We start from the raw sequence: 15,037 nt of genomic DNA on the forward strand, positions 1-15,037 counted from the left end.
AGTCTAGAATACAAGCGAAAAGGCTTTTTCAATACTCCGGCAACTAGAAAGAGAAAACTGCAAGTTCCAGATGGAAAAAAGTTGTGCTGATGATACTCGTGAAGTAGAGCAGGCTACGACGTTAAACATGTCAAGCAAAACAACCGCAGAAAGAAGAAAGAAGGTAACGAAGAAACGATCAAAACAAGTCGATACTGTGTCTACATCAGAAGATGTTGATGATTTCATCCTCCAATCATCAGGAGAGAGTTATTTTATTTTGTTTAGTATTGAGGATGTAGCGTGTGACCTCAGGGATCTATGTTTCCCATCTCCCAGAAGGACTATAGGCGAACAAGCTAAGATGAGCAGAGTAAGAAACGGAAAGAAAAATGAATAGACTGGTTCATAAATGTGTAGTTTTACAAGGACATTGGATGAAAGCAAATTTATGTTTTATGGGAGATGTTTGAATTTCCTGGCATTATGCAAAATATAGACGAAAATGGAGCTGTCGTCAAGTATATGCATCAGACAAAAGTATTGTGTCAGTTGCCTGGACAAAAAGACATTCTACATTACAAATGGTGTGATATTAACGAGAAGATTAATCACCCAGAACTTGTCAAAATGGTCTTATTTTCTGCTCCATCAATCAAACTAAACGTTTAGAGTCAGTTAAGGTTCTGTAATTCGTTTCACAACTCATTTTTTCATTGTTTTATCCTATTGCTAAAAGAATTTTTCGAATAAAATTATTTTCTAAATGCACATATTACCTACTCGAACCCAGCACATGTTTATAACGCATCAGCTTATGAAAACGGAATATGGGGACAAGTAATCCAACCTAGCGGCTACTAGAACTCGAATTTGATTTCTTTTTTTTTCAAATCGTGAAATGCAAACATAGGTAATAACTGTTACAAATAGTAAGCATAGAAGCTGTAGATCAACAACAATACAATTATGAGTATCAGTCTTCTATAACTATGGTCTTGCAGAAACATATATCACAAATATGTACGAACTTCGTCCATGTAACATAGGTTTATGGTTGTTTCTTGAAAGGATTTTACCTATTTCGTTTTCCAATGGAGTGGTCGGATCCTCCTCCAGTTCGGAGGAGACAGATGTAAAACGCGAAGTTCGTCCCCGCCGTCGTCTTACATACATGGATTAGGCATAAGGCTGTTCCATCTTCACAAACTTTGTCCATTGTTTCCTTGGTCTAGCTATATTGCTCCTGCCTTTCGAAATGTAGTTCAGGATTTTCCCGTGGTTAATCTTTCATCTTACATCTTATTCACATGTATAGACCTCTCTATGTATTCAGTTTCCTCATTTATAATATGTTCATTCAACTCATTTCGAACAACTTTATTAAATCAGTTTGTGCAGCCCCTTATTCTCCTCAGAATCTCATCTTCGCCGCTTGTATTTTATAATCATTTTTCTTTTTATTTATCCTGCTCTTTCTTCTTGTCAACAGTAGAGGTATCGCCACAGTTTTATAAAATTTCTTATTTCTCTCCTTCTGCTGACTATGGTTGCCCCTGTTTGTCTGCCTCGTTCCGGGGACCAACTGTTGTCCCATCCCTTGCGTGGTCACCCGCATAGGCACTTTCTTTGCGGTCATACATGTTTATAAATTGTCTAGTTTTGAAGGGTCCATCCTTTCCACATCCTCTTTCCAGTTTTTTTTTCTTTGTCTATTCAGTTACGTCTTGTATTCCACACCGTTCCCTTATCGACATTTCTTCTTTTGTCCCACTGTGTCACTTCTTACAGTCTTAGTACCTTCATTTCCATTTCAATTAACTTTTGTTCTATTTTTTCGTTTTTGCTAGGGTTTCTGCTGCATATGTCGAATCAGGACCCACCATCATCATATATACTTTGTTTTCCCATCAATTTTCTTAAATTTGTTTCTCCACGCTGTGTTTGGTAGGCAACCACCCTGATAGGCTCTGTGACCCGATTTGTCTTCATAGCTGTTCGCCCCCGGTAGCTGAGTCGTCAGCGCGACAGATTGCCAATCCTTTGAGGGCCCGGGTTCGATTCCCCGCTGGGTCGGAGATTTTCTCCGCTCAGAGACTGGGTGTTGTGTTGTCCTGCTCATCATCATTTCACCACCATCGACGCGCAAAGTGGCGTCAAATCGAAAGACTTGCACCCGGTGAACGGCGTACCCGGTGGGAGGCCTTAGTCACACGACATTTCATAGCTGGTGACAGTAGTCCCTAGATAATTAAACCTTATCACTTGTTCAACTGACAGACCATCTACTTCTGATAGACATTGAATAAGTGTTTTTGATATTACGATACTCTTAGTTTTTTTAGATGATATTTCCATGTTATAATAATTAGCTGTTGGGTTAAATTGGTGAAATAACGTTTTTAAATTATCCTAGTTACTTGATATCAGTACAGTATCATCAGAATAACGTACAATATTTATCACTTTATTTCCCATTTTATAGCCTGGCTCCTTTCTTACGACATCAGTTATGTGGTCCACTATCAAGTCGAACAGGATTGGGCTTAGCCTCCTCCTCAATTTTTTTTTTACCTGGTATACATTTATCAGCAAATCCTTCGTGTGTTTTAATTCTCTTTTATTTATCTGTATATATTTCTTCTATGATTTTCGCTAAATCCATTGGCACTCTTGTGTCGATTAAGATTTGAATTATATCCTTTTTTCTAATCCTATTACAGGTTTTTGACAAGTCAACGATGCACAGGTAGGCTGGGTTATTAAATTCTATGGATTTGTCCTTAATCTAGCTTAAAGCGAAAACAGTATCTATTGTGCTCCTGTTTTCCTAAATCCTTGCTGTTATTCTGCTATTTCTTTAAAATTCTACATTCTGTCTCTAATTACTGATGTGAACAAGAATTCCCCCGTAATTATATAATACTTGCTTTTTTTATGCACTGGAACTGAAACACTTTCTTTCCATTCTCTTGGTACCCTGCCTTCCGTCATGACACAAAAAAAAAACAAAGTATGAAGCTGTATATATAATACATGGCCCCCCCTTGTTTTAATTCATTATACAGGCCATCTGACCCTGGAAATTTTCTATTTTTAGGTCTCTTTATTGCAGTGTGTATTTCTTACAAAGTGACGTCTATTTGGTTATCGTGCTTTGGCGACTACTTACAGTTCCCAGCTTTGCTGCGTCCTTATACTATAACTTAAAATAGTTTTTCCACTGAATTTTGCTTACATTGTGTATCTGCATGTGTACAGTGATATCCTCCTTTTGCTTTTGGAGCATCCACCGTACTTTCTTTTGGGATCCATAAAGGTATCGTTGCGCACTTTTTGTGAACCGCTTCCAATAATCCTCTTTTATTTCGAATATATGAGTTAACCCTTTTACGAATGACCTTATTCTCCGTATAATCGAGTGGACTTTGATTTTATCCTTTAGCAATGCTTTCTTCTTCTGAGTACCTAATTCTTTAATATCGGGGTTAAACCAAGGCGTTCTGTATGTGGTTCTACCTCCTATCACATTTACCCTTTGCATATCTAAACTTTCTCACGCTGCCTCTTGTATATTCGATCTGAGAGTAATCCCTCTAGATTCTACAAAATTAAGTTTTTATGTCTTTTCTCGTGTCCTAGTTAAAGCTCTTTTCATTTTTCTAAACAGTGTTAGAAATTTATGCATCTTTTCATATGTATCGTTATCGTAATCACACTTCATGTAACAACCTACATACACTCATCAGCCATAACATTATGATCACCGACCTACTATGTATATAAACCCATTCAGGCGACTGCAACGTCACCTGGCGAGTATTGACTGCTAGTCAGACACACGCACGTTGCATGTAGTATCATTGGGAGTGCTGTCGGTGTGCAGAACGGGCAAATCATGCGATATATCTGAGTTTCAGGGTAGATTGTGGTGACATTTCGGAAACTATGTGACTTGTCGAGTGTTCACGGAGTGTTGTGGTGAGTGTCTCCAACACGGGGCGAAACCACGTCCAGACGTCGTGGTGTAGGGCGGCCATCCCTCATTACAGTTGTCGGACGTTATAGGCTAGGCACTGTGGTAAAACAGGAAGGCGGCGAACTGTGGCGAAAATAACATCAGACTTTAATGCTGGGCAGAGTACAAGTGTGTTTGAAACACAGTATACCGTACATTCCCAACGATGGCTCTCCCCAGCCGGCGGTCCATCATGTGCCAATGTTAACACTGCGACATCGGCAACTACGGCTGAAATTGTCATGTAGCCATCGGCACTGGATGTTGATGAATCCAAATGCCTTGCAGTGCCGGACGGAGACAGGTTGGCAGTGGCTCCATTATGCTCTGTGGAACATTCATGTTGTCATTCACGGGTTCAGTGCGACTCGAGCAAAGTACCATCACGACCGAGGAGTATCGTACACTGGGAGCAGAGCAGCTGCACCCACTACATTACCATCATGTTTCCAGACAGCAGTGGTATTTTCAACAAGATAATGCCCAATGCCACAAGGCCAAGAGTGTGACGGAGTGGTTCGAGGAATATCCAACTGATGTGTTGACCTCCCAATTTTCCAGATCTGAACACCAGATGTGCCTGTCTATAGCGTAAGAGCTCATCGCACCCCTCACCAGAATTTATGCCAGTGAGGTGCGTGCAGATACGATGCCTACTCCCTCCAGCGACCTATCGAAGCCTCACTGCTTCCATACCACGACACGTCGCCGCTGTTATCCGTGCCAAAGGTGAACATACAGGCTAGCAGGTAGGTGGTCATAATGTCCTGACTAATCAGTGTATATGGGATGTGAGAATTGTTCAGTTACTTCGATATTAAGTACTGTGTGGACAGTACTGGGTACTTACCTTGAAAAGTTATTACTTTCGTTTTATGCAGTCATATTTTTAGTTTGTTTGCTGCACATATACGTATAGTACTGACTGGAGGTCGTCTTTACTTCATTGTATTATTTTTTTATCATCAATGAATAGTAGTGTGTTTATTTAATTCTTGGATAATTACCTGATAATCAGTTTTTGAGGACGTTGTCAAGATAAATGGGGTGTAGTGGGTAGCCACTATTATCGGTAATTGCCTATAATTTATTTCAGGTAACTCCATCTAAAGCTTTTATAGATCTGTGAATCTTTTTATTTCCAAAATACTGTAGCAACACGAACTTCATTATTCTAAATTCACTTTGATCTTCTTGGAGAAGGGTTTTGCTAGAACTGTTATCCTAGCGTTGAAGAATTTTTAATATATCTTGTGCGTTACAGTTAACAGACTGATACATCTTCATTTGGCCTTTTTGGACTGCCGTAAACAGCTTGGGATATTATCTGAATCTGATACGGCAGGCTAACTGACAACTACATTTATTCAGCGTTATTTTAATTTCACTGCAAAGTACAGGATAAATATCACCTACACGTCTCTGGATTTTCATTTTCTTTTTCAGTAGCTAAAATTTTAGATTGAGTTGGGAAATACCTCTTTTGCTTCATGAGAAGGTTCTTCATGTTGAGAAAGTGAAATGCGGTACGCAATTTCAGTGATAGTCATACTTTTTTTCCTTGCAGGAATAACACTGTGCTACACCTAAAGAGGTACTACATTAAAGGCCTTGTCAAAAAAGGCAAAGCGAGAAGCCTTCATTGGCTCCTTCAGCACAATCTTCTTGGAAGATTTCTCACAAAACCCAAACTTAGCGTCCAGATACACATTCCCAACATAGAAACTGATACTGAATGTAGTGAGCCAAAAGCAGAAAGCTGAGCTCTGCATTATAATGCTCCATTACACAGGAAGATACAGGAATCCTGCCCCAGTTTAATTCCTGCACAACTGCACAATAGCAAAGATAATGGATAAAGATATTACTGTGACTTCCATTGAGAAACAGCTAAACCCGCCGAAACTAGACAAGACGTAGGACCGGATAGGAGCCTTACCAGATTCCAAACAGTTTTCGGCTGTGTTAGATCCTCTTTTAACCATAATTTAACTAAGATGTCTCTGATACCAGAATCTTAAACATGGCTGCGAAACAGGAGCTGCGTTAATCTGAAGAAGTTGAAAAAACCGCTAACCAGTTGCAAAACAAAGGTTTATGGACCCTTGACCTAGGTTTCAATATTTCTAAAAATATCATCTTCAGAAGGAGTTGGCCTTGTTACATCACATGATGGTGCATTAGATTAGATGAAGCCGAGCGGTTCTTGTCATATATAAAGTTGTCAAACCCAGAATTATCCTAAGCCATGGCTTTAGATAGCAGTCAGATTGCATACAGGGTGTTACAAAAAGGTACGGCCAAACTTTCAGGAAACATTCCTCACACACAAAGGAAGAAAATATGTTATGTGGACATGTGTCCGGAAACGCTTACTTTCCATGTCAGAGCTAATTGTATTACTTCTCTTCAAATCACATTAATCATGGAATGGAAACACACAGCAACAGAACGTACCAGCGTGACTTCAAACACTTTGTTACAGGAAATGTTCAAAATGTCCTTCGTTAGCGAGGATACATGCATCCACCCTCCGTCGCATGGAATCCCTGATGCGCTGATGCAGCCCTGGAGAATAGCGTATTGTATTACAGCCGTCCACAATACGAGACTGAAGAGTCTCTACGTTTGGTACCGAGGTTGCGTAGACAAGAGCTTTCAAATGCCCCCCATAAATGAAAGTCAAGAGGGTTGAGGTCAGGAGAGCGTGGAGGCCATGGAATTGGTCCGCCTCTACCAATCCATCGGTCACCGAATCTGTTGTTGAGAAGCGTACGAACACTTCGACTGAAATGTGCAGGAGCTCCATCGTGCATGAACCACATGTTGTGTCGTACTTGTTAAGGCACATGTTGTAGCAGCACAGGTAAAGTATCCCGTATGAAATCATGATAACGTGCTCCCTTGAGCGTAGGTGGACGAAACTAAAATGAGCTCTAACATGGAAATTCAGCATTTTCGGACACATGTCCACATAACATATTTTCTTTATTTGTGTGTGAGGAATGTTTCCTGAAAGTTTGGCCGTACCTTTCTGTAACACCCTGTATATCGTACTTAATAATGGATGCTCAATAGTAAATTCCCACATATAGAGGCTCTTGTAAACACAAAATTGTAACAGCATTCAAAGCATAAAATATTTGCGTAAGTTACGTGTGCATCAGGCGAGAGACTAAGGCCACCCACCTGTTTGGGCAAGGAGACCGATGGAAAGGAAGTAGGGATGCCTGGAAGTAGAAATTGCTGATGCCACGCTGAAAAGACAGTTGACACGAAATACTTGTACAGATAAATAGATATGGAATTTTGGTCACAGCAGACAGGCAGCGACTCAGTAAGACAACCGCTGCAATAATAACGAAATCTGTCCGGTTGATACGCCACGAAACGCTCACATGAAAAAAAAAAAAAAAGAAAGAAGTATTATTTCAATCAGCAACAGTCAACTTGAGGCCCTTGACTACTTTAGGTACCAGATTTAAACACTCGCTAAAATCCGTTATTAGAAAAGCAGGTAAGTCATTGTTACACTGTAGGAAATTAGTTGAAATAAATTAACAACATCCATAACGCACAGACCTGGATGAGGAAAGATTCATAGGCTGAAAGAAGGAAAAGACCAAATATTTCTTTTAATCGTTTTAATAGTTCTAATTAATCTAATATGTACAATTTTTTACACATTCGAGGCCTGGTAACACAATGATTATTTCTATTACATATAGAAATCTCGGATACTCTTTCACATTCATTCGATACAGTACTTTCTCACTCCAGTAGGAACTTACCATCAGTACAGTAAATGCTGCATGATTTCAGTCTTTTTAATATATGAAACATCAAGTGATTCACCTATTGTGTTTACATTTCTATCCCTAGCTACATGTGAAACAGGACCATCATTGAACAGAACAGCTACCCTAGAACTCTTGCCTGAAGCTCCCTAAAAGCTATTTTTTCAGATGTTTCTATAGCCTAAGACGGTGCCAACATGAAAATACCCTGTATTATTTTGGTAGTTTTATTTTCTCAGGTGATCAGCTTAAATTAAGTTTTTGTGCAGTAGAAAAGTTCGTAAAGCATTTTAGCGAATTTAGTACAGTAAATCTGAGCGAAATTTGGTAATCGCCAAGCATTCGATACAGTGCATCGTTGTTTCAGTCGTCGATACAACAGTAGAAAATCTTCAAAAGTAAAACAGAGCGGAGTACTTTTGGACGCTGTACAATGCACATTTCCAGTTTTTCGCAAGAGTAGTAATGTTCACAGGGAAATGAGGTATTACTTATTTTTTTAGTGAAAGGTCTTTACTGAAGGGAGTATTGTTTTGTCCATTCTAAACTTATTGTATAATTGAGAACAGCAGACATAGGTTTGTTTATTCATATAATATTCTAATATACACAAATACTTCATACGTCTCTGTGCAAGCAACGAAACGTTTTCCCTATCGGAGTACACAACTCCAAGTTTTTTGAAAGAAAATTCTACGGTAACGAATATTTTTATGGTCCTCAGGCACACGAAAATGTTTTTGTTTAGAAATGTATGTTTTTCATAAATGTTTGAGTTTACGTTACGAGTTTCATTAATTTCTTAGCGGAAAGGCACCTTGTAATTCGAAACCTGTCTAGTTTACTTGGCTTCTGGGCGATCTGTTTTCAATCAAACTTTCCACGAAGATGTGACCTTACATAAGAACATTCTGCGGTGAACAGTTCGCTCCTGCAGGTGGGTACTAAGACTGCCAGACTGTACGGAGGTAGGCTCATATGATGGAAACATTGTACATTTGTGCGGCAGTCCTTATCGACACGGAGATACGAGAGCCATATGATTCAGTTCTTGGAAGCTGCTGCATCCAACTAATCTCTCGTTCGGTTTTTATTCGAATGGAAATCTTATATTATTCTGAAATAAGCGGTACGCCAAGATCGCTTGTAAATTTTTCTGTTGATTACCGGTTTCAACAGATATGTCCTGTTGTCGTCGGATCTTTTAACACATTAAGAGAAATTCATTATATTTACAAAGGTGCAAGTCACATAATAATGTTCCGTCACTTTACAACACAAGGCAGCACGGAACATCAGCACAATACGATGTATGTTTTACAATTGTACTATTTTATGTATGATACGATGATGTTCCTTGCTATTCTTTATTCTAAAAAGACTCCAACAACACTCTGTGACTTGCAAGTTTGTAAAGACCATGCACTTTTGTTAATGTGTTACTTGATCAGATGATGGCAGCATATATTTGTCGAGAATGATAAGCAATAAAAAGATTTACAAGCGATCTTGATGTGCCTGATATTTCAGAATAATATAACAATTCAGATCGCCCTCAGCAGGTGACACAATATCTAACATATACCACGAAATTTATCCACAGAAGTTCGATTGTGTAACTAGTTTTTAAGTACAAGGAAAAATCGTTTTCAGGCAATAATATTAAAAAAAGTTGCTTATTTCCGACTGAGTTAATGGAGTCTGAAGTCGAGCTACTGTGTGCTGACTAGTTTCCACACAATGGCAAATCGATTTTTGTTCTATGACGAACTAGTAGCGGTAATGAGGGGACAAGGTATTACAAATAATTTTTTTAGGAATAAGCCGACAAAGGCAATGTTGTCCAAGCCAGTTAAACACTTGGGTCGAATTCCGATCGAACATCCAAGCCACATATTATCCAAGTTTGTTACATATGCCATCGTAATTTTCAGTATACAATATATTTGATGTGAACGGAAATTTATACAAGACTGGCAAGATTTGAATTACTAGGCATCCGTCCTAAAACTACATAAACCCCCTTACAGGAGTAACTCGTCTAGTGTAACGTAAGAACAAATTGGGACATACGAGTTACCCAGTATAACGAGGTTTCAATCATATGACGATGATTGCCTGATAAGTCGAAATTTCTCATTCTTCTATAAATATGCGATCAAGGCAAATAAATTTTACATCGGTTTTGAATCTTTTATTTTTGGGTATGGTGAATACGCATACTTACGTATGTAAATATGAATTCAGTTTTGTAATTTACGTAGTTTATCTCACTGAAAGGGGAGAAGCAGAGAGGGAGATAGAGAAGCAATAAACACACTAGGATTCGATTTTGAGGGATTCGTGGTCCATCCACAAGGCGAGTCACTATGGTACAAGATCTTTGGTGTGTAGAGCAAACTGGTCCCACCGGGCCAGAGACTGCTTCGCCGCACTGTGTCCAGCGAAAGATCCGCTCTAGGACGGCAGAGTGGAGCCTTCACCAAGAGGGCGGCAGGTCCCTGTTGCGCTGTCGCCGGCCCGCAGTGGCTAGGTGCGCCGCGTGCGGCGGCTGTCGGCGGCGGTCGGAGGGCCTCCTGTGGGTGGCGAAGGCGGCGGGTTGCGGGGGCGGCGGCGACAGCGGCGGGCCCAGAGGCGGGCTGCGCGGCGCGGAGGCGGCGGCCGCCGCGTAGCTGGGCAGCGGCACGCACGCATAGGCGGCGGGGGCGGCGGGGGCGGCGGGCTGCCAGCCGGCGTCTCGCTGCGGCGGCGGCAGCGGCCTCCGAGGCAGCGTCCTGTACGGCGGAGGCGGCTCCCCCGGGGGCGGCGACCATGGCCGCGGGGGCGGTGGGGGAGGAGCGCCGCCGGGCCAGTGGCGGCACAGGTCGGGCGTGGGTGGCCTCGGCTCGCCACTGAGACCTGCCACCCTCTCGTCGGCCAAGCAGGGTGGCTCTCCGTAGCTGGGTGCCCCACTCAGGCCTGCACAACAACACAGTATGCGTTACATCCTGACAGAACACAACTCCTGTGCAGTTCACACAGCGAACAACAGAAATATGTGATTACTTTTTCGAAACCCCTTCAGTGTCTTCCAATGCGACGGAAGTTTTTAAATTTGTTCCGAGACGCCGCTGTAACAGAGCAAATGCGTGACGGCCTAAAACATCACCCCTGGGCTTGACGATCCTTCGAAAAGGTCAACACATGCGAAAAAACTAGCCATGTGCGAGCAGGATTAGCGTACTGAGGATCCGTACAAACTGAATTACGTACAGGGTATATCAAAAAGAATCAGCCGGTATAAAAAAAATCATAACTATTATGTTATTTGAGACGTGCGTGAACAATGTACTGCTGGAAATGGATGACTCTGGGTCTTAGCCCGCATCTCGTGGTCGTGCGGTAGCGTTCTCGCTTCCCGCGCCTGGGTTCCCAGGTTCGATTCCCGGTGGGGTCAGGGATTTTCTCTGCCTCGTGATGGCTGGGTGTTGTGTGTTGTCCTTAGGTTAGTTAGGTTTAAGTAGTTCTAAGTTCTAGGGGACTGATGACCATAGATGTTAAGTCCCATAGTGCTCAGAGCCATTTGAGCCATCTTGGGTCTTACTTTGTTCCCGCTAGGTAACAGCAGTGTGCGTCCATTTCAGTTCTAGTAAAAACGGCGTCGGGACAACAGAAAGAGTTTCGTGATCTAGGTGTTGCGCAGTGCAGGTCAGTAGTAACTCTCCAGCGCAACTTTCGCAGTAGGTACGGAGTGGATCCTCCTACAGTACAGTGCATTAGAAGAAGGCATTAGCAATTCCGAGGAAAAGGTTGTTAGTATAAAGGCAAATCGCCGGGTCGCCCCCCGAGTGTCTGACACATACGTCGTACGTATGCTCCTTAGTTTCACATGGAGTCCGCAGAAATACATCCTCCGTGCGACTTTACAGCTCAACATTCCCCGATGTCAGTCTGGCGTGTGTTGCATCGACGTTTACACATGATGCCATACAAAATCCAGCTACTGTAAGCTCTTCTTGAAGGTGATAAATAACAACGTATGGACTTTTGTAATTGGCCTGGTGGAAGATTAAAGGTTTCTTCCACGCTTAGTGTTTAGTGACGATGCAAGATTCCACTGAAATGGAAAGGCGAACAGTCATAATGTGAGAATGTGGATACGGAACAAGCTCATGAAGTAGCTCAACAGGAGAGGGACTCTTCAAACTTTAATGTGTTTTTTGCAGGTTCACGAGGAAAGGAGTATCGACGATTTTTCTTTGCCATAACACTGTTACAGGAAGCACTTATCTCGATATGCTTGAGAACTTTCTTTTCGCACAGTTGGGAACTGATTGCAACAATTTCATTTACAAGCAGGGTGGGGCACCGACACAGCGGCATCTGGAAGGACGGGAATTTTTAAATCAAAGGATTACTGAACGATGGATCGGTTGCACTGAAACAAATCATTCCGCTCTACATTACTGGCCTCCAAGGTCACCGAACCTATCTGTATGTGATTATTTCTTGTGGGGGTTTATGAAAGACTCTGTTTACATGCCTCCGTTATCGACAACAGTGAATGAACTGAGACGCAGCATAACAGCAACTGCGGAAACTGTAACTCAAGACATGCTCGATGCAGTGTGTGAACAATTTGAATACCGCATTGACGTATGCCGTGCATCTCTTAGAGGCCATACTCGACACCTATGAAAAGGAATGAAAAAGAAATTTTTGAGTTTCACGTTCATAGAAAAACAAAATTCATTCGATATGTTTATTAGTTTCAGAAATATAGACGTCGGATTATCGTATGATTCTTTTTGATACACCCCGTATACATACCGTGTAACTATTCAGGGAATCGGGGACTCTGAAAATGTTTGCCTGTTATCGACACTGATAATGGCAAGATATCGATCCCAGAAATACGGAAGACTTACGAGATTGTTTTAATTCGAAGTCTGAGTTCGGATAAGAAATGACAAAAAATTCGAAATTTTCCCTTTAATTGTACTGTAATACGTACCTTCTCGCCAAATTTCACTATTCTCGGTCAACGGTAAGTACCCTGTAGATGTTGGTAAGTGAATCTTCGAATATCAAGGTCTGTGACATAAGTGAACATAACTTTTGATTGAATTGATTTATAAGCTTAAAATTATTGTATCGCCAAGAGGCCATAGACCTTAATATGCGACATAAATTTTACTTGTTCCTGAGGAAAAGGGTCCTTAATAGTCGGACCGACAGAGAGACAGACAGAAGGACAACAAAGCGATCATGTAATTGATTCCTCTTTTACAGACTGAGGCACGCAACCCAAAAAGGTCGGAGCTCTGTTCATGTGTCCGTAAAGTGGGTTAATGTTGCCGCAGTTCTGCCCAACGTCACTGTCATAGTGACACATAGTGTGGAGGTGGTCAGAGTCCTTCTTACACACATTACAGACATTCTTTTGACAAGTCTGTGATGGAGGCCGAAACTTCGACGTCCAGTATTGAAATCACACTGTTTTCGTATGAGTGGCTGAGAAAAACATTTCGTACACCCTGCTGCACAGAACTGAGACGGTAAAGCCTCAGGTGTGGCGTAAAGGGTGTCAACAAGACCACACCTTCCCTTGGGACGGGGACTGCAACACATTTCGCGTTAGAAAACGACAGTTCGTATTGCAGTGAGCAAAACGACGGCATTCTTGACAACCTATGACACTGTTGACACCCTGCACACACGCAATCCCGTGATATTCCATAGGTTCAAGTTGCCGGCCTGCAGCCACCTCAACTACCTAACAGTTTGTCTCTAGGCAAGTTATTTATAAAATGATTAGCTAACTTAGGTGGACCCCGCCGATAGTTTTGCGAGTTGAGGTGGGATAGTAGACGGACCCTTCGCCGTTTTCCGGTTAATTCACGCACCCAATTGTCAGTGTTGGTTCGATACCCGCCCCCCCCCCCCCCCCTCCGGTGCTGGCGCACACGGAAAGGAGGACTAAAAAAAGCATAAGCCCCCTTTGTACCTTGTATCACGTTCAAACTTGGTCTTGTGGTTTTGAACGGTACCTAGTGGCTACTTGCATTCAAGTGGCAGCTCAAATGGCCTCACGAGGCCAAGTGCAAGTGCGCCCGGCTCCAGTCCTCTCGAAAGGGAAAAATCAATAGCAGTTGCGGGAACCTAACCCGGGTCCTCCGTATGACAGTAAGACGCGCTGAGCACTCAGCTTACGATTTGTACTGAACCGAATCTCAGAATAACTGAAAAGATTGCGAGTACTTACCGTGACCAATTTCTTGGTAAACGTGACCGTAGCCATCGCGGGACAGGGAGCAGACGAACGAGTGTGGCTCCTCCTCGTCTCTTCTCAGTTTCGTCCTGCTTCCGGTTGCCTTTACCTGAAAAAAAAAAAACAACAAAGAATGATAAAATTAAATGAAGCTAGTGGAACTGGAAAAACGTTTCAGCTGTATGAAGCTACTGTTGTGATTAATTCAGAGGATGAAATTCATCACATCCCTCTATGAGTGAAGCCAATGGTAATTAATCAGCGGAATACGTACTGATTAAGGGAACAATGAATACAATGTTGATCGATTTTTAAATTTTTTTCGGGGGTGTTTCTAAATCATATTTAGGGTGTATTACTTCGCCCATCCATTATGGGAGCTACATTAAATTATGCCGCTTATAACGCATCGTCAGTTTCCTTTCTACCACTGTGACACTGACTGATCCTAATCTAATAGCAGCTACTGAGACACAAGAATGGTTCCAGCGCCCCTATTAACGTGAATCCTGACGCAATCAGATTGGAGACGGTAGTCTTCATGTGGTTTACCAAAAAACGAAAAGTTAAGGAAAAAAATTTGATGCCTAAACCGTAATTACCGTCATCCTGAGAAATAACAGATAATAACCTGGCTTGAAAATGGTAGTGTTTTTAAACTACGTACTGCCACAGTCTTGGTATTTACAAATGCGTCATTGCATGACTACAGCTACTGATTCTTTTCGGTGTATGTTCACAGCTTTTTTTTCTTTTTACGTTTTGAAAGGTATGAAGATGGTTGAGATAGCAACCGAAACTAGTTATCGTACTTCAATTGTAATAAGAAAATTACGGTCTAGGCATTACTTTAAAATTTTTTTTGTATTTAATGTGTGTATTTGCGGTAAGTATATGCCGAACAGGAATTCGACTCTACCTTTCGGCTTTTACTGGATAGCATCAGAAATTTAGGAAAAGAACAATATATCCTTAACACTGGTTTGCTGTAGA

At 41.7% G+C, this 15,037-nt stretch overlaps 1 protein-coding gene across 1 annotated transcript in view; it reads right to left on the reverse strand.

Moving 5' to 3' along the window:
- Positions 1-7,626: 7,626 nt before the first annotated feature.
- LOC126267666 (uncharacterized) overlaps positions 7,627-15,037 on the reverse strand; it is a 121,727-nt gene continuing 114,316 nt past the window's right edge. Inside the window, exons 5-6 of the mRNA XM_049972967.1 lie at positions 14,039-14,153; positions 7,627-10,752 (exon numbers count right to left, since the gene is read on the reverse strand). Coding sequence (XP_049828924.1) covers positions 10,274-10,752; positions 14,039-14,153 — 594 coding nt within the window. The 3' untranslated portion in view covers positions 7,627-10,273. The remainder of the gene's footprint in view (positions 10,753-14,038; positions 14,154-15,037) is intronic.

The sequence above is a fragment of the Schistocerca gregaria genome, chromosome 4 (genome assembly GCF_023897955.1).
Source record: "Schistocerca gregaria isolate iqSchGreg1 chromosome 4, iqSchGreg1.2, whole genome shotgun sequence".
NCBI classification, from domain to species: domain Eukaryota; kingdom Metazoa; phylum Arthropoda; class Insecta; order Orthoptera; family Acrididae; genus Schistocerca; species Schistocerca gregaria.